Below are 17,573 nucleotides of genomic sequence, written 5' to 3'. Positions count from 1 at the left end.
TGCTTTGAACAAGCAGTGCACATCCAGGATGGGTCGGAGTTAGAGGGACAGGCTCGGCCGTGAGAAAAGATGCTGTGTCCAAACCAGTGCTGTGCCCATGTTCACTGGCATCTCAGAACCCCTCACTGAGGACAGATGAGCAACCAGGGTGTCTCCACCTTGCTGGGTAACACAGATACAAAAGAGGGAACTTGCATTGCTCCCCTGTGCCAGCAGCTCCCAGCCTGAGCACCCCGAGGATGCATCGCATGGAGCACTGCAGAAGCTCAAACCTGGGAGATGGTGGTGAGTGGGGCAGGAGAGCACCTCCCCATGCAGCCCTTCCCACCCCACCAAAGCCCATCACAACAGCCAGAACAAGTGAGTTTGGTTATAAAGAATACACTTTATTGCCACACATCCTGTCCAAAAGCCGGTCTGGCAGACAGCCCCCTGTTCAATGTGGAGGAGGCAGCAGCGAGGAGACAGCTCAGCGTCTGTCCCATGCTCAGGGCCGGTATCTTGGACTTCACAGTTACTTTACACAGCCTTAAAATGATAGATCTAAATGCCCTCTTAATAAAGCAGTCAAACCAGATAGGTACTTGATAAAAACACTCAGCTACAAGCTTTACTCCAACAAACACGCTGATACTGTTAAGCTCTGCAAATCCTATTATTGCATTTATATGACTTAATAGACCTTTACTGACCAAAGTCCACGTTCAAAATCTCTGCAAGCAGATAGCAGTGTAGCTCTAGTACAGCTGTTTAATTTGCTCCTTCTCAGTATGCCAGGGAGAGCAGGTTGCAAGCACAGGGAGATGCCACTTTTCCCTCAGCCCTGTCCCAGGAGTCTGTCCCACCTCCCCTTGCAGTCTCACCTAAAGGTGTCCTCCACTTAGTGACTTCTCTTACTAAAGCTTCGGGATAGAACTGCTCTCAAATGGCTGCAGGATGTCTACAATGAATTTTACAAAGTCTTCTATTCCCTCACCTTCATAGCCTCTCGTGTTTTTCACTATGTGGGCTTTTCAGATTTCGTAAATAAGTATAAGAGAGTTGCTGGTGGTTTTTTCCCCCAGGAAACTAAGCATTTGTCTTAATAGTGTCTGAATCCCTGACATAAGCAAAGCCAGGGTAAAGAAAAGGGCAAAATTCCACTAAACTGAACAATTTGTTCTGATTTCATTGCAATTTTGTAGCCAGGGGAGCTAAAAGGTTGTAATTCTACTAAATTGAACAATTAGTTCTCATTTCATGGAAATGTTGTATCTAAAAAAGAAAATTAAAAACCAAAGGGACAAATTGTGGCTATCTTTATCCAAACTACAATGTAACAGTGCACCATAACACCTGAAAGATTAGAACAGTCCAGACACAGAGACACACTGTTAGCACTGTTACCCCAAAACTCTCCATCTCAGCTGCTATTAATTTCTCTGCAAAGAAGCACCCAGCAAGCGGCTCAAGCAGGACCACAGGATTTGGGACCTGCCTAATTCCCCACAGCTTTGCAAGGCAAGAAGGAGCAAAGAGATGAGAAGAAAATAAAATGCAGTCATGGCTTATTTGGTAGAAAAATACGAGAAATCTTCCAGAAATCTAACCTGCAGCATAAAGGCTACTTTGTGAAGCACAAGAAGACAGAAGCAAAGCCTTTCAGGAAGACTGACTGAAAGTACAGTTTTCAAATATAAATACAAATGAATAATATCCCCCCAAAAAAGTCATAGGAAAAGCGTCCATCCTGCTAGGCTAAATAACTCCCCTTCAGTGGGAAGCCTGTCCCCTTCCCTCAAGAGGCCATGGCTCAGCTCCCACGCCCAGGTCCCCACTTATTTGGCCGTGGGACAAGTGAGGACCTGGGTGCCTGCTTTGCTGAGATCACCCAGGCACCGCAGGTGCTGGGGATCTCTGTATCAGGCATAGCAGCAACAAAGAGGTTGTGGGGCAGAGGGAATCCTCCTCAGCCTGCCCCATCCCCGCCCTGGGGCTGGCGGGTGGGTGGGTGTGTGGTTTGTCTACATCCATTGCCATTGCCAGGCCGTGGGTCAGTCACCAGTGGGAAGGCATCCGTCCTAACAAAGGAAAGGATGAGGGGGTGAGATGGAGAGGGTGCCAGCGAAATCATCCACCCCAGCCAGGAGCCATTCCCCAGTGTGACCTGCCGTGCCCATCCTCAAGCATTGCCTTATCCCAGCAGCTCCAGAAACAAATTTAATTTCAAGGCTAGCACAAACCAGGAGAGAGTTGTTCCCTAAGTGCCTCTGTGCTCCAGCCATGGCCCTGACAGCTCTCCCAGGCTTTGCTGATCCCATTCAGAAGAATGGGATGCAGCAGCCTCACTCTACTGACCTCCCTCACCTACCTCTTCAGGCCTGACTTAGACCCGCTGCCGCCTCTGCTTCTTGGATTTGCCCTTGGGACGCTGGGTCTGGTCCTTGTTCTTGTCATTCTTGGCCTTCTTGTCCAGTTGCTTCATCAACTTCTTGACAGCGCTGTCATCAGGAGAGGCACAGATTTTCCTCTTCCTCTTGGTGGTGAACCTGGAGGAGCAGCAGAAAGATTTTTTTGGGAGGAGAAGCGGGAGGACAGGGGAGGGTTTATGTGAAGCTAAACTGTTCCGAGTGGTCCTGGCTGCCACAGGGTACTCACACAACAGCAGGAACCAAACATCCCGACTCGGGTCCCTGGAGGCGGTAGGATGTCACCACGTTGCTGGGGATGGCTTTCTGGCTGTGCTTCAGGCAGCAGTCTGAGGCTGAGCTTCCAATGCCTGTGAACAAGGGGGGGATGTGGGGTTTGGGATCATCAGTGAGTCAGGACACCTTCAGCACAGAATGCCAGCTGACAGCACAGGGCTTGCTTGGTGTTGCGGGTCGGGATGATCCTGGGCAGCACGTGGGGTTGGAAGCTCTCAACCCCAGTGCCCAGCTACAGGTCAGACCTGCCCCAGAAATACAAGACACCACATTTGAGAGTGGTGGAGGAGAAACAGAGGCAGAGATGAGCTCCTTGAAAAGGGACTGAACCTCGTTCTCCTCATATTCTTTTCAGCTTGGGGTGCTGCTGCCTCACCAGCCACATGCACACAGACACCTTCCCAAGCTGGGCAAGCACTGCAAGCCAATGCCACAGGCACACACACACACACACAGAGCCTTAAACACACACACACACACAGAGCACTACACACACCCCACAAACCCCACACACCAATGCACCACAAGCACCACCCTCACCACCCGCCAGACCCCACTGACCCTGCTCACCCTGCCCCATCCCAGCAGGAGCAGGCAGGAGCTCCTCACCCTCACCTTCAGTCTGGGTGATGAGGAGGGTGGCAGCCAGCAGCAGCAGCAGGAAGGGGCGGAGAGCCATGGTGCTGCCACGGGCGCTGAGCAGGACAAGGCTTGGGAGCAGGACAAGGCTTGGGAGCAGAACACACACTGCTGCCTCGTGCTGAAGCTGCTCCTATTTATCTCTGGACTCCTTGCTTTCGTTTTTAACAGCCTGGCAGGCAGCCCACCAGCCGGCCATGGGCTGGGCCATGCAGAAGTAGAGGGTGGGGGATTCCTGTAAGCTGCAAGCCCCCCTTTACAGACACGTCCTGTCTTGTTCCCAGCTGCCCATCACGGCGGGGAGTGCCAGGTGGGGGACACGCTGGAGACACAGCTCCCATCACAGCTAGATGAGTTTGTGGGCTCCAGTTTCCTACTTGGTCTCACAACCTGCCACTACCTGCTCTCAGAGGGTCGGGTGTTTATTCCCATGAAAGGGATCCTGGAAGCTGGCCAAGCCTTCAAAGAAACCAAGGAGTCAACCTGTTCTGCTCCCCCATTTTGTGATTTGCTTTCAAGCCAAACTACCAACACAAATAATAGGTGAGAAGTGGCTCAGAGTGAGCTCATGCACCTTCCCCCCAAATCCCCATCCGTGTCTTGCTGCCTTGGGGACAACCTCAACTGAACAGAGCTGAATACAGCTGTATGGCTGGGATGTGTGAGGTCCAGATTGCAATGGAGCTGGGGAAAATAACACAGCCCACCATATTTTGCTGCTGAGAGTGAGTGGGGACCTTGACTAGCTGAAGGAATGTGCTGACAAGGATGCGACAACCCACAGCAGCGTGACATGACCCTGTGCAGCTGGACATAGCTGGACAGATGGGGACTGTGTAGAAGTGAACCCAGAGAGCTGAACAAGACCCCACAGGAAATTCCTGTGATGACAAAAGCTGTCCAAAGAGATGGCCTTTATTACCAAACCAAGCCATGAGCAACTATTGTGACACCAGTCCTGCTGTGGGGAGAGAACGGTCAGACAGTTTTCAGGCAGTCACCAGAGCACGGTCTGGAAGGGACCAATTATGGTGGTTTCACAACTGCTTTGGGCAACCTGTTCCAGTGCTTGATACGTCCCCAAATTGAAAACATTTCCCCCACCGTTTAATTGGAATTTCCTGTGATGTGTTTAGTGTCGCTGCCTCTCACCCTGCTGCAGAGCCCCTCTGAGAAGAGATGATGTACCAGCATCACTCCAGCCTCCTGGACAACCCTCACCAGCAAGAAGTCCCCTTTGCCATCCTTCACCACCCACTGCTAACAGCACCTCTTCACTCGCCCTGGCCTCCAGCTCCTTGGATAGCTCCAGTCCCAATGCTCAATCCAGCTGTCCTGGGAGCCCCAATGGAATGGGCAGCCCTCATGGCGTCTAACCAATGATAGTGAGGTTCAAACCCCTTCGAGGGCCCTGCTTCCTGAGAGCTGGGCTGTAACACCAGGACGTTCCATCAGTTCCTGATAATAACCCTGATAAATATTCATCCAGGACAGTGAGTAACCCTGGAAAAGACCAAAGTCCCAGCTGCTGTAGAAAGCAGAGCTGTGTAAGGTGCCTACACTCTTGCTCGCCTCAGCAGGGAGAAGGCAATGCTGGAGTCATGGATCACCAACAACAGCCATGCAGCCCTCTCTTGGGCCAGGAGACTAGCATTCCTCTGGGACTGCCTGGGGCAGTGTGCCAGGGCAGCACTCCTGGGGCTTCATCCATCACTCATGCACGGAGATCCCATTCAGGAAGGTACCCATATGTCCAGCACACAGATGGGGGGGGCAGCTGCCCACACACTTGTGCAACACAGAGGCAGCAGAGCCTGGGGCAAGCAGCAGCCATGGGACACGGGCAGTAGCAGGTTGTCTGCAGGTGCATCTCCCCAGGGTAATTCTCAGCATGGGGATGAGTCCCCAGAGGTATCCTGTGTGCTGTCACCCATCCCTCAAATCCCAAAGCATTGGTGGCATCAGGACAGGGCAGAAAAAGGAGAGCTATGCTAGTACTTAGTGTCTTTCCAGCCCTTACCTCCCCAGACAGCAGTGCCTGGGTGCTAGCAGAGGAGCCCAGGAGAGTTCTGTAGTCCCAGCAGAGCCCAGGTTCCTTCCTTGCCCAGTCTATGTCCCACTATGGCAGCAAGCTCCTGGAAAGTCCCTGGCTCTCTGAGTGTTTTGAAGACACCACAGCAGCAACCTCTGGCCGGAGGCCAATCCCAAACACGGTCTGAGCTGCTGAGCAGGGGCAAGGCACGTGTTTCCCTTCCCAAAGGCATCAGTCTTTGGCAATTCCCTGTTGCTGTGACTTACACCTTTTACAAAGCATCTGGGTGAGCAGACTTTCACTCTTTCCAGGGAAAGTGGCTGGAGAGGTCCCAGGAGATAAAGGGATACTTGGCAATTGCAGAGGCTTCTGCATGCTTGAGCAGCAGGACCCCTTGGAAATCAGTCTGGGGATCCATGCCCTGTCTCCCCTTCTCCTCCCTTCTCTCACAGCATTCTCCTTCGCTCCTTCCTCTTGATGTGCCTTACTCTGTCACCTGTTCCCCCAGCCAAGAAGAAAGAAGGGAGCTTCTGACAGTGAGAGATGCGTGAAGATCCCTGTTTGCAGGGATGACCGAACTTTTGGGATACAGAGGAACTGATGGGACGGGAGGGGGATGGAGATAAGACTTTTTAAGGGTTTCACACACCAGCAGCCTCCAGCAGCTGGCCAGGCACAGTTTCTTGCACATAACCCATTCCTCATTCACCTCAGCTCCTGCAGCCACCACCTTTTTCCATAGTTCATAGGTACAGGATGGAGGCAGACACAGGGAGGTATACACTGCCAGGCAGGATGGTGACACCTCTAAGGTGTCTCAGCTACGGAGAATCCCTCTCTGACCACAAGGTCTGTGTCTGATGCTGTACAGAGGCATTGCAACAAGCCTTTGTATGACGATGCCTCCAACTACCCCCTTGCTCAGGCAGCCCAGCTGCAGCCCTTTGCATCCCTGTGGTGGAGGAACCTCCACAGTGTATGGAGAGAGGAGGGTGTCCAAGGCAGAGACTATGGTGTCCCCACACACAGAGTACACAGAAACAGTGGCACCATGGAAAAGGTCACTTCACTGCCTTGCTCGTGATCCTTTCCCAGGCAGTAAAACCACTGTGGCAGCTTGTAGGGGCTCTCCCAAGCCTCCATCCCAAATGCTTCCCAAGCTTAGACCCTGCACCAGAGCTCCAGGGCCTGGAGTTCATCTGTGGATTACTTCTATAGTTTCTAGCATCACAGTTTCCTAGCATCTCAATCGATATTGCCAGGAGATTCATTCTCCTGAGCACTCAGCCCTCTGTTCATCCACACCTGAGCTGACCATCAGCCCTGGAGAAGCTTCCAGCTCTGTCCCCCTTAACCAGACTGCAGGGTCTGCTTCCCAGGCAGCTCAGGGCTGGGAGCAGAGGTTCCTCAAAGTGAAGGCATCGAGAGGGGCCAATAGGACTGGGAATTTCCAAATCCTTGTGGATGCTGCCTCCAAGCTACAGTCACTGCTGACAGGAACAGGGTCGCACAGCTCAGCTCAACCCGCTGACCAGCAAATTCCTTCCTGCAGAGGCCCCAGTTCCCAGGACCCAGCTCAGAGGTAGTTTGCAAAGCCCAGCGTGGAAAACCCCCGTGTCTGGGAAGGGGAGCAGGCTGCCAGGCACTAACGTATAGAAAAGTCAAAAAGCGACACACTCCTTGGGATGCGGGAAAGAATTGCTGGAAGCCAGCGGCACACGAGCCGGGCAGGCTGCCTGCTGGCTGCTGCCCCGTCCTGGCCTTCAGCGAGGCCGATGGGGAGAGCAGGATAAGGACAACACGCTGAGAAAGGCAAGGAAACAGCTCCTCGGGAGAGCACGGGTGCTGAAGCCAGCTGGGCTGGGAGACGGTCTTCAGCCTTGAAAATTTCGCCCCACACACACTCTTCGTTCCCCCCAGATGGAAACTTGATTTCCCAGCCTGGTGTGGGTTAACCCTTCGGTTGCTAGCCTGACTGCGCAGTGGCTCAGGTTTAAGGCAGGACTCTGCAAATGTTCGGGGGCTAAATGAACAAGATGAGAGGGACCTGAGCAGATCCTGCACCCTGGAACAGTGCTCTCTTCCCACAGAATCCTCTGCAGGATGTGCAGTGCTGCACACAATGCTTGCTCAGACCCAAAATCAAGGGATGGGGTAAGTTCTGTGTCCCCATGGAAAATACATGATCACGATTTTCATGTGCCCCCCTGATCAAGGCGCATGGGATCCTTTGAACTGTGGCTTTTGTGAGTGTGCACTATGCCACCAGAAAATATAGGGGAGATGGCTCAGAGCCTGTCCCTCTGTGGCATGGTGGAGACCTCCATGGGGTGGCCAAGAATTGTATTGGAAAGGGGACAAGGCAGAGAGTGGGAGACACTTCAAGGAAGAGAGGTTCGTCTGTTGTTTGCACAATCCTCCAAAACCAGTGTCCCTCTCAGCTAGTCCTCATCCCTTCCACCAACCACAGGAATAACCCTCTCTCTTCCATCAATACGGGAAGTACATCAATACTCCATCCAGAAATCCCACGGGTCCTCGTATGGAAGCACAAAACTCAGTGCAAACTACTGGCGCCAACCCAGCCTTCACTGAGAGTGGAGATGTAACGAGTCATAAATCCTCTCAAGCAAAGCGAGCAGCAGCTCCCAAAGCAGGGCACGGCGTGTGCCAGCCGAGATGGAGCTCTGGGCGGTGGGAGATGGGTGGGTTGGACAGGCACTGTCTGCGACGGGATGCACTTCGAGCAAAGGCATCGTTCTGGCGTGTGAATTCACAGAGACTTGAGAAGCTGCTGGGGAAAAAAAAAAAAAAAAAAAAAAAAAAAGAAAAAAGCTGTCTGAGTGTTTTTGGAGAGGAAACTGCTCCTTCTCTCTTGGGGTGTCGGACTTTGACACCCGGCAGAGCCTCGCTGCAGACGCCCAGCAGCCCGCTCTGCCCCACGCTTCTGGCATGAGCTCGCCTCCCTGGGAGCTTGAACCAGAGGAAACAGCAGCTGACACATCCAGTGAGTTCATCCGTGGGGCTGGCGGGGGGCTGAGTGTGTGGAGGAATCAAAGACAGCCAAAAGGAAATGAAGCAAAACATCGAGAAGGCTCTGGAGATTTTGCAGAAGACATTACAGCAAGCCATAAACTAGGAACTAGATGTGCTTCAGCCAAGACTGGAAAACACCAGAGAAGGGTTCTGCTCCTTGTGGTGGCCCAGCCAGACACCCCAGCAAAGGGAGCAGCCGCCAAATGCCCAGGCAGCAGTAGAAAAGGCAAACAGCAGAGAGAAAGCAAAGAGAAAGAAGATGAAGCCCCACAGTGCGAGGGGGTGTCAGGCACCAACACCAGACAGACACCCACCTTGTTGCTTGCCCATTTCATGGGCCATGAGCATCAGGACTTGGCACCAAGGAGCACCATTGTCAGGAGGGCACCCGAATAGTCGTTGACCAAGTTGTTTCCAGCAGCCTGCATGGAAAGGAAACAGCTGCTGGAAGAGAGGGAAATGGATAGGGGGGCTCTGCAAGGGACAGTTCTCTTCCTGCAAGGATGTAGTTAAAAGGTAAGAAAAAGTTACATGCTCCAAGCTTAATTACAACTGGCCACGAACAGTGCTTCAGAGCAGTAGGGCAGAACAACAGAGCCTTCAGAACTTGGCACCAGCTGGCTGCACCATGAGACTACCGCCAGAAGACATGAGGAGTGACTTGAGGGTCATTTTGGCACCAGCCAAACACAATTTACAAAGAGGGGACACCCTGCAGCACCCAGGAGTCCTGCACGATGCAGAGCAACCTCCTCCCAGGCACACTGAGAGCAGGGACTGACTCAGGACACACCAAGGACCCGAGGAGTCAAGACTGGCCATGGGACCTGGCCATCATCAGATGGGTGTGTGCAAGAGGATGCAGAGAACACGTGCCTAAACACGGGGAAAACATTGTTTGGAGCTGGGACACTGATGGAGGCTCCACAGCCAGCCAGCATCTGTGGTTCAGCAGGTGGCTGCAGGCAGTGTGTGAGGGGCTGGGAATTCCCTTTGGGGATGGGGATCAGGCAAGCAACTGTTTACAGCAAGGGAAGAGCTGCAGGCCCAGAAGCAGTGACACCTCCTGGCAGCAGCTTCCTGCCAAGGTCCCACAGATCTGCAATGGCAACTGCAGAAAAGTCACCCAGACAGTTTGAGAGATTCTCTTTGATCTGGCTCGGGCATCAGGTCAAAGGGCAGACATACCATCATACCCACTGATGGGCTGCATCCCCGTGCCTTGGCAGCAGAGCAGACCATGCTTGCTGCAGAGATCTGGAGGAGCTCATGGCTGCCAAACTGAGAATAAGTGCAGGCCCTGTTCCATGTCCTCCAGAACTGGCTGACTGTGGTCACACTCACACAGGGGAAATTCCCCACCGAGAATGCCACGAGGGCTGCAGCCCCAATTTCCAACTGTGCAGGACTCTGCTCAAAGACTGAAGACCCCTGTGATAGTTGCCAGCACTGTAAACCCTACACGGTGCCTCAAGGCAAAGTTATAAAGGCAATAAAGAGGTTTGTGAGACCAGCTGGTACAGTTGGCATTTATCAGTAGATAGGGAGAGCAACCTCAGGACACGTTGCCCAGAAAAGTTGTGGATATCTCATCCTTGGCAATGTTCTAGGCCAGGTTGGATGAGGCTCTGAGCTACGTGGTCTAGTGGAAGGTGTCCCTGCCCTTGCCAAAAGGGTTAGAATGAGATGATCCTAAGAGTCTTTTCCAGACCTGATTATTCTGTGATTGTATAATTCTATGCTGCTCTCTCCATTGCCTGCAGTTACCTCCCATGGAACAGCAGATCCCTTACACAAATAACACAGCTCCTGAAGGCCCTCAGGGCACAGCTCTGGCAGATGTGGCCTATCCCATTCCCTTTGGGTTTCTCTCTCCACACAGCAGGGAGATGCAGCCAGACTGAAATCTCCCCATGGGTTTTCAGACACAAAAACTGTTCTGCCTGTTCCCATATCTACCTACTCTTAGGTTCAAGGCTGAGTTGGGCAAAGCATGACCCACCAACAACTGGGGACAAGGGGGAATGGCTTCAAATGGAAAGAGAGTAGGTTTAGATAAGATAGTAAGAAAAAAATCTTTACTCTGAGGGTGGTGAGGCACTGACACATGTTGCCGTATGAAGAAGTTGTGAAGTTGCCATGAGAAGTTGTGAATGCCTCATCCCTGAAGGTGTTCAAGACCAGCTTGAGGGTCTGAGCAGCTGGTCCAGTGGAAGTGGAAGGCCCATGGCAGGGGGGTTGGAACGAGATGGTCTTTAAAGTCCCCTTCCAACACAAACCATTCTGTGATTCTATGAACTCACAGCCGTGGCCTCACCCTCCCATCACAGCCCTGGGGTAACAGCCTTAGCTTAAAATAGGCTGGTGAGCTGTTGTGGGTTAACCCCAGTAAGCAGCTAAACACATGGCTCACTCACTCCCTGCCAAGTCGAGTGGAGGAGAGAATGAGCAGGGTAAAAGTCAGAAAACTCATGGCTCGAGATAAAAGAAGATTTAATAGGTAAAGCAAAAGCTGCATGCACAAGAAAAACAATATAAGGAATTAATTCACTTCAACCCATCAGGAGGCAGGTGTTTACCACTTCCAGGAAAGCGTTTATCATGCTGATGAAGTAAATACTTCATCACGTGTGGTGGCTGTTTGGAAAGACAAATGCTGTAACTCTGAAAACTCGCCCTTCCTCTTTCTTTCCCCCACGTTTTATTGCTGACCACAACACCATTGGGGTACACCTTTGATCTGTTGGGGTCAGCTGTCCCAGCTGTGTCCACTCCCCACTCCTCATGCACTCCCAAGTTATAAGAATGACATTGAGACTATGCAAAACACTGTTCAGCAATAACAAAAACATCCCTGTGTTATCAACACTGTTTTTGATCACAAATGTAAAACACAGCAGCATATGAGCTGTTGTGAAGAAAATTTACCCTTTCCTGGGCAAAACCAGTACTATCTTCACCCTTTATTTATACCATTTCACCCATTTAGGTTATGTTCACGTCCCACACCACCCAATACCTCTTCATTAAACTGCCTCCTCTCCCCTTTCCCATCCTTTGATTTATAAACAGGCATCAATCCTTAGCCTATTGGCCATCCCAGTAAAACAGCTACAAAATGACCACTGAATTAACTTAGTCCATGACTTTGGGCTCCATCTGCTGTGGTGGTCACTGGGGCAGAAGAGAGAGTGTGTTGGGTGGAGTTACTGGGCACCAAAGCCAGCTCAGACGGGGTCCCTGCTGCACTTGCACTGCTTCTTGTGAGGCTCATCCTCCACTGGCTCAGGGGTTCCTGACACAGAAATTCCCACGACACACAACTCAAATCCCAGGTTATCACAGTGCAAGGTGACAGTTTCCAGCCCTGGTCTCTAGGGGTGTAACACTGTGGTGAACCCTTCCCCTTGCCTCTGAACTCATCCATGGGCCAAAATCCCTTTAGGGGACAGCACACCATGATGTGCAGATATTTATGGCCCCAGAGGCTTCCAGATGTTCCAGCATGGCCTCATCCATGGCCACAGATGCTTCACTGAGTGCCTGCTGCACCATGGCCACAGACACCTTGGGCTGCACCACATCCACACTCCAGGGACTCCATCTACGGGTGACACTGGAGTTAGTGCCTGCCCAGAGCAGCAGCACAGGAACAGCAGTGATGCCACGGCCATCTGCCATTGGCATGCATGTTATCACAATGTTCCCAGGCACAGCACAGGAAGGTGACAAGCTGCACAGCACTGCAGCAAACTGCCAAAGCAAAAAGCAGCCACTGAGAAGCAATAGGGTCCAGTATATATATATATGTCCAGTATATATATGATACTCCAGCAAGCCCCATTGCAAGCACAGGAGCTCTGCCCACTGACAGCTAAATAACAATACAGATATAAATTCAGTTTAACACACTCCAATCAAATCTGTCATTATCTCAAACACTTTGAGCACCACACTGGGTGCCAAAAAGGCTTTTATCCCAGACAAAACCAGTACATCTGCCATAGGTCACATGAATGCCTTTCCATTCCATGGTTAGTGCTTCACATTCCAACCATGGCCATGACACTGTGGAAGCCTCAGGTAAGCACAAACTGCAAGAGCCAACATTCTTCTGCTACTGAGATCAAGATACAACCGTTAGAGAGATTTAATTTGATAGACATGAAGGATGGGAGCAATGGTTAGGTTCAGCCTGTCCTAACGGCAGGCCAGGAGCTATCATCAACATGATCAATCAAGTCCATTCCTCTTCTGTAAGCACAGCCCAGAGAGCCCTGCTGTCCATCAGTATGTTCAGTATCAATAATTTCAGTGGCCTGAATAACCTGTATTTATAAAATGTATGTCTGCCACAAACACTGGGGAATCACAAACAGGGCATTGGAGCTGATGTGCCCTTCTGCACACCAGCATCAGGGAGAGACTGCTGATATTACCCAGCTTTGGAGTCAACCTTTCAGGAAACAAAAGGGATAAGGCATTGAAAAAGGGATGAGGAGGGACACAGCTGAAGGATGTGATGACATCAAAGATCTGGACAAGCTCTAGAAGTGGGCCCATGGGAACATAATGAGGTTTAACAAGGCTAAGTGCTGGTGCTGTACCTGGGTCAGGACAACCCAGTATCAGCACAGGCTGGGCATGAACAGATGGAGCAGCCCTGCCCAGAAGGGCTTGGGGGTGCTGTGGGGGAGAGGCTGGACATGCCCTGGCCGTGGCACTCCCAGCCCAGAGAGCCAAACGTGTCCTGGGCTGCATCCAGAGCCCCGTGGGCAGCAGGGCAGGGAGGGGATTCTGCCCCTCTGCTCTGCTCTGCTGAGACCCACCTGGAGCACTGCATCCAGAGCTGGGGTCCCTGCACAGGAGGGACAGGGACCTGCTGGAGTGAGCCCAGAGGAGGGACACAGAGATGGTCAGAGGGATGGAGGATCTCTTTTATGAGGAAAGAGCTGGGATTGTTCAGCCTGCAAAAGAGAAGGCTCCAAACAATTGTGGACTTCCAGTACCTGAAGGGAGCCTACAAGGAAGATGGGGAGAGACAAGGGTATGCAGTGACAGAACAAGGGAGAGTGGCTTCAAACTGAAAGAGAATAGGTTTAGGTTAGATCTTAGGAAGAGGGTGGTGAGACACTGGCACAGGCTGCCCAGGGAAGCTGTGGATGCCCCATCCCTGGCAGTTTCAAGGCCAGTCTGGAGGGAGCTCTGAGAAACTTGGTCTAGTGGAATGTGTCCCGTCTGTGGGGGAGGGCATTTGGAGTGAGATGATCCTTAAGGTCCATTCCAACCCAAACCCTTCTATGACTCTGTGCTGCTGGCTCATATCTAAGCAAGAACCTCTGTTTATAGCACCAGAGAATAGCATTCACAGGCACCCAAACACAGTGTCCCACCAGATTTTACTGTCCCATGACAATATTCATCAAGCCCATTTGCCACCTCGAAGCTGCAGGGCCAGGCCAGAGAGCTGTAAGCAGTTCTCCCTCACTCTGTTTGGCCATGGCAAACAGTCTGCTCCCCACAGTAACTGTGATTATGAGCTCTCTCATCGGTGCAACACCCAGTTTCCATGACAAAAACTCCACAGAAGAAGAAACATCAGGGACAACTTCCATTTAATATGTCACAAGGAAATCCTACAAAGGGCAGCTGAGACTCACGGCTTTCCATGGATAGGAGAGCTGGTGTCATTTATGGACATGGGAGAATATTTCCAAATCCCCAGACAGCCCGAGACTCCTCAGGTAGTGCCATCAGGTCAGAGCTCAGGATGAACCTGACACAAATGTTCATTGTACCCCTGTGCTCCCAAATCATGAGCAGCTTCTCACTCCACAGGACAAAGTTGCCCTGGAAAGATGATCTTATCTGGAAAACAGTGAGGAAGCTGGCATTTTTCCAAAGAAGAGCCCAAATCTTTCCTCTCCAAACTGGAAAGACAGAAGATCAATCTTCTTTGGCCTATCTGGTACTTCCCACAGCCCAGAGCTGCTCTGTTCTGGTGGACTGGCGTGTTCTGTCTCCAAAGCCTTGGCAGGCAGACACTGTCAGGAGGTCACCCAGCTTCTGGCCCTACAGTTCTTCCCTTGCTGTAAACAGCCACTCGTGTGATCCCCAGCCCCAAAGGGAATTTCCATCCCTTTGCACTGTGCCTGGACCATCACACACTGCCAGCAGCCACCCACCAAACTCCAGAGCTCAGCTTCTGGCTGGCTCAGTGCTTTCCCTGTGGGCTGGTGGGTGCTTCTTCTCTTCTGCCACCCCTTAGCCAATAGCTCAGTGTGACACACGAGGCCCTTTCCCCTTTGCTGAGGGCGATTGAGCTGGTCTCAACACACCCAGGGCTTTTGTGGCGTGTTCCCACTGGACAGAGGGACATCCCTGTGCATCCCAAGCTGGTCTGTCTCTGGTGGCCCAGCGGATGGGTGTCTCTGAATAAGCCCAGGGGGTCCTACACTCTGCACTGAAGGTCCAACCCCACATCTTAGGAATAGGGGTCCCATTCCCGCCTCCCCCTATGGCTCTTGCCCCGATACCTTGGTTGCAGAGCAGACCCTACAAGCTGCAGGAGTCTGGAGGAGCACAGGGTTGCCAAGATGAGATTCAGACCAGATTATGCCCCATGTATCCCACCAGTAACTGATTGCAATTGTAATCAGGATGGGAATTTTGTACTCCTAGAAAGATCACACGGGCCATGGCCCTAATTCCCATCTGCACAGGGCTCTGTTCCAGTGCTGAAGGTCTCTGTGAGAGTTGCCAGCATTGCAAAACAGCCTCCCTGGAGGGAGAGCGGGAAGATGTACACACTAGCAGACGACTGTGTGCCACTGCAGTGTCAAAAGTTTTGGGGATGTTCCTGCTCTCTCTGAATTCACCCCGTGCTCCCACCTCTGGAAGCAGGACTGCCAAGGAGTCCTGCAAGCCCAGAGCCTGCTCAGCTGCATGCCAGCTGCCCAGAGTAAGGACATTTGCACTAAAATCCTGGGAAACCAAACTTGTCTTCTCTCCTCACTGCACAATGTAGCATCCCTTCAGGATACAACAGCTAAAGCTTTGTGGCCAGAGATGAAAACTCAGTGTTGTAGAGAAAATCCAGAGCAGAAGAGGCAAGGAGAAGAGTTCAGAACATCTCCTGCTGCTTCTGGATGGACATGGACAGAGGGCATGGTTATCTATGATGCTGGCAGTGTTGTGGGGTTTAGAGCTCCAGATCAGGAACTTCAAATCCCGCAAAGACACCCCTCCTCCCCCAAATTGTCCCATGCCTCTGGAATCATGAAGTGGCCCCACGGGTTTTTTGATAGCAGAATTTCCTTTGGAGCACTACCTGTGTTTCCCCTTCCAAACAGCAGGACCCCAGCAGCTCCACATCTGCCCTTTCTAGGGAGGTGACAGCACTCAGAAGGAAATGAGGATGCAATCCTCAGCACAGCCACACCCTAATCTGACAGGATACCCTGAACACACCTGGCATGAGAGACTCCTTCCCTGCTGCGGCAGAAGTTGTGTGACCACCTCAGCTGCCTCATCCTGTGCCAGAACAGCACATGTACAGATTGGTCAGATTTGGGGAGCAGGATTTGGAGCACAAATGCAAAGGCGCTAGAAAACACACAAGACACTTTAGTCTCTAAAGAGGGATGCTGATACAGAGAGATATCTCTCCAGCATCTTATGAAAGTAAACTCTGTTCAAGGGACCCTAACACGCTACCATCAAACCCATGACACTAAACCAATCTCCTCCCAGTCTCTCATGAAGTGCCTTTCCACCTTCCATCCCTATGATGTTAGCTTCTCTCTGCCTGGGATAATAGAACTTCCTGGAAACTAATGAAATTTCCAATTGCCCACATATCACAGGGAACTAAAAAATGAAGCATTTGTTAGGAATAATGAGCCTGAGTGGAGTGTCCAGCTGAGATCGCACACAGCCGCTTTGGCAACAGCTCTTCAAAGATAAGGGTAATGCTCCAAACATCCAAGCAGCTCTTGGAGGTCAAGTTGTTCTCCTTTCCCACTTGATGTTATCTGCTTTGGGATCTGCTGGGTCACACAGAAACTTGCAGAAAAAATTCTGTCTTATTTAAAAAGTTTTGATTCCTGAGACAGCTTGGGTGAGGCACTTGCCTCACCAGGCACATGCATCATCTTTCTAGTCACCCCCGTACCCCTGTCAAATACTGGCATAACATTTTCTTCTAAATCTTCTGGAAATTCCCGCTGTCCTGATTCTTGGCTGATGCCTGTTCTCATCATGTTTTGCTGAAATAGACATTTTATGTATACTGAAGAAAGCGATGTGGGACATTAGAAGAGCTTTTCTCAGGTGAGTGCAGGCTGTCTCTGTCATTATACCCCCAAACCTCCCTTTAAGGGCCTCCCTGAAACACTGTGCTGGGTTCATCCATCTCCACCACAGTCTCTGGACTGTGATACACTCCAGAGTGCTGACCTTAGGCTTGCTGAGAGGACATGGCTGCAGAAGGCCACAGCTGGTGGACCTGCAGCCCAGGCCCACCCCAAGCCCACTGGGGAATCAGCAGCATCCCTTGTGGGTCTCCATGAAGGCAGCAACACCTCCTGCCCCAAAGCAATCACAGTGGTCTGTGATCTGCACTGTGCAGGGCTAAGACTGTGCAGCCCACTGGTCTCCAGCTTTAAACACCAACCATTTATTCAGAAGCCCAGACAAACAAGAAACGGGGAGATGTGGTACCCACACCTTCTTCTGACTCACTTCCTGGCCAGGGCTGTCTTGCTGCTCCATGGATGCCAGAGTATCTGCCGGGCAAACAGACTACCTGCTCCCTTCTCCCACTCCAAGGATGCTCCCATAAAGAGCTGTCCTTCCAGTCTCTCGGCACTAAACTCTACGCTGCAATTTATGGGAAGCTTTGGATCTCACATATGTTTGTCCCACTTCCCCGGCTCGCCAGCTGCCCAGCTGTTCCTTTCCATTTGAGCTAATCACAGAGATTAAGGCAAAGACCCAGCCTGGAAGGTTTGCAAACACTTCCAGCCTGTTTTTGCAAGCAGCTTTTGCAGTCACACTCGGGCACAAAAGCACATGGGCTAATAAACACTCTGGCATCTGTGAAGGGAATTCCCAGGCTCGGTGCTAACCCAGGCAAGTTAGCCACTAGCCTGGGGAGACTGCAAATCATAAGGTGACCAGGC

At 51.6% G+C, this 17,573-nt stretch overlaps 1 protein-coding gene across 1 annotated transcript; it reads right to left on the bottom strand.

Moving 5' to 3' along the window:
• Positions 1 to 365: 365 nt before the first annotated feature.
• Positions 366 to 3,468, bottom strand: LOC106859066 (C-C motif chemokine 21-like). The gene is made up of 4 exons (XM_014886057.2): positions 3,300 to 3,468; positions 2,638 to 2,758; positions 2,351 to 2,528; positions 366 to 2,060 (listed from the first exon to the last, which is right to left on the bottom strand). The coding sequence occupies exons 1-3, from the start codon at positions 3,361 to 3,363 to the stop codon at positions 2,366 to 2,368; spliced, it is 348 nt and encodes a 115-aa protein (XP_014741543.2). The 5' UTR covers positions 3,364 to 3,468; the 3' UTR covers positions 366 to 2,060; positions 2,351 to 2,365.
• Positions 3,469 to 17,573: the final 14,105 nt, after the last annotated feature.

Source organism: Sturnus vulgaris, chromosome Z, assembly GCF_052056855.1.
Source record: "Sturnus vulgaris isolate bStuVul1 chromosome Z, bStuVul1.hap1, whole genome shotgun sequence".
Taxonomy (NCBI): domain Eukaryota; kingdom Metazoa; phylum Chordata; class Aves; order Passeriformes; family Sturnidae; genus Sturnus; species Sturnus vulgaris.
This window is presented reverse-complemented; position numbering and strand designations above follow the sequence as displayed.

Bases quoted from the DNA above. Each gene is read 5' to 3' on its own strand.
- LOC106859066 (XM_014886057.2), bottom strand. From the start codon at position 3,363: ATGGCTCTCCGCCCCTTCCTGCTGCTGCTGCTGGCTGCCACCCTCCTC. The intron at 2,759-3,299 runs GTGAGGGTGAGG...CCTTGTTCACAG, and splicing joins CCTCATCACCCAGACTGAAG to GCATTGGAAGCTCAGCCTCA. The intron at 2,529-2,637 runs GTGAGTACCCTG...CTGCTCCTCCAG, and splicing joins TGTTTGGTTCCTGCTGTTGT to GTTCACCACCAAGAGGAAGA.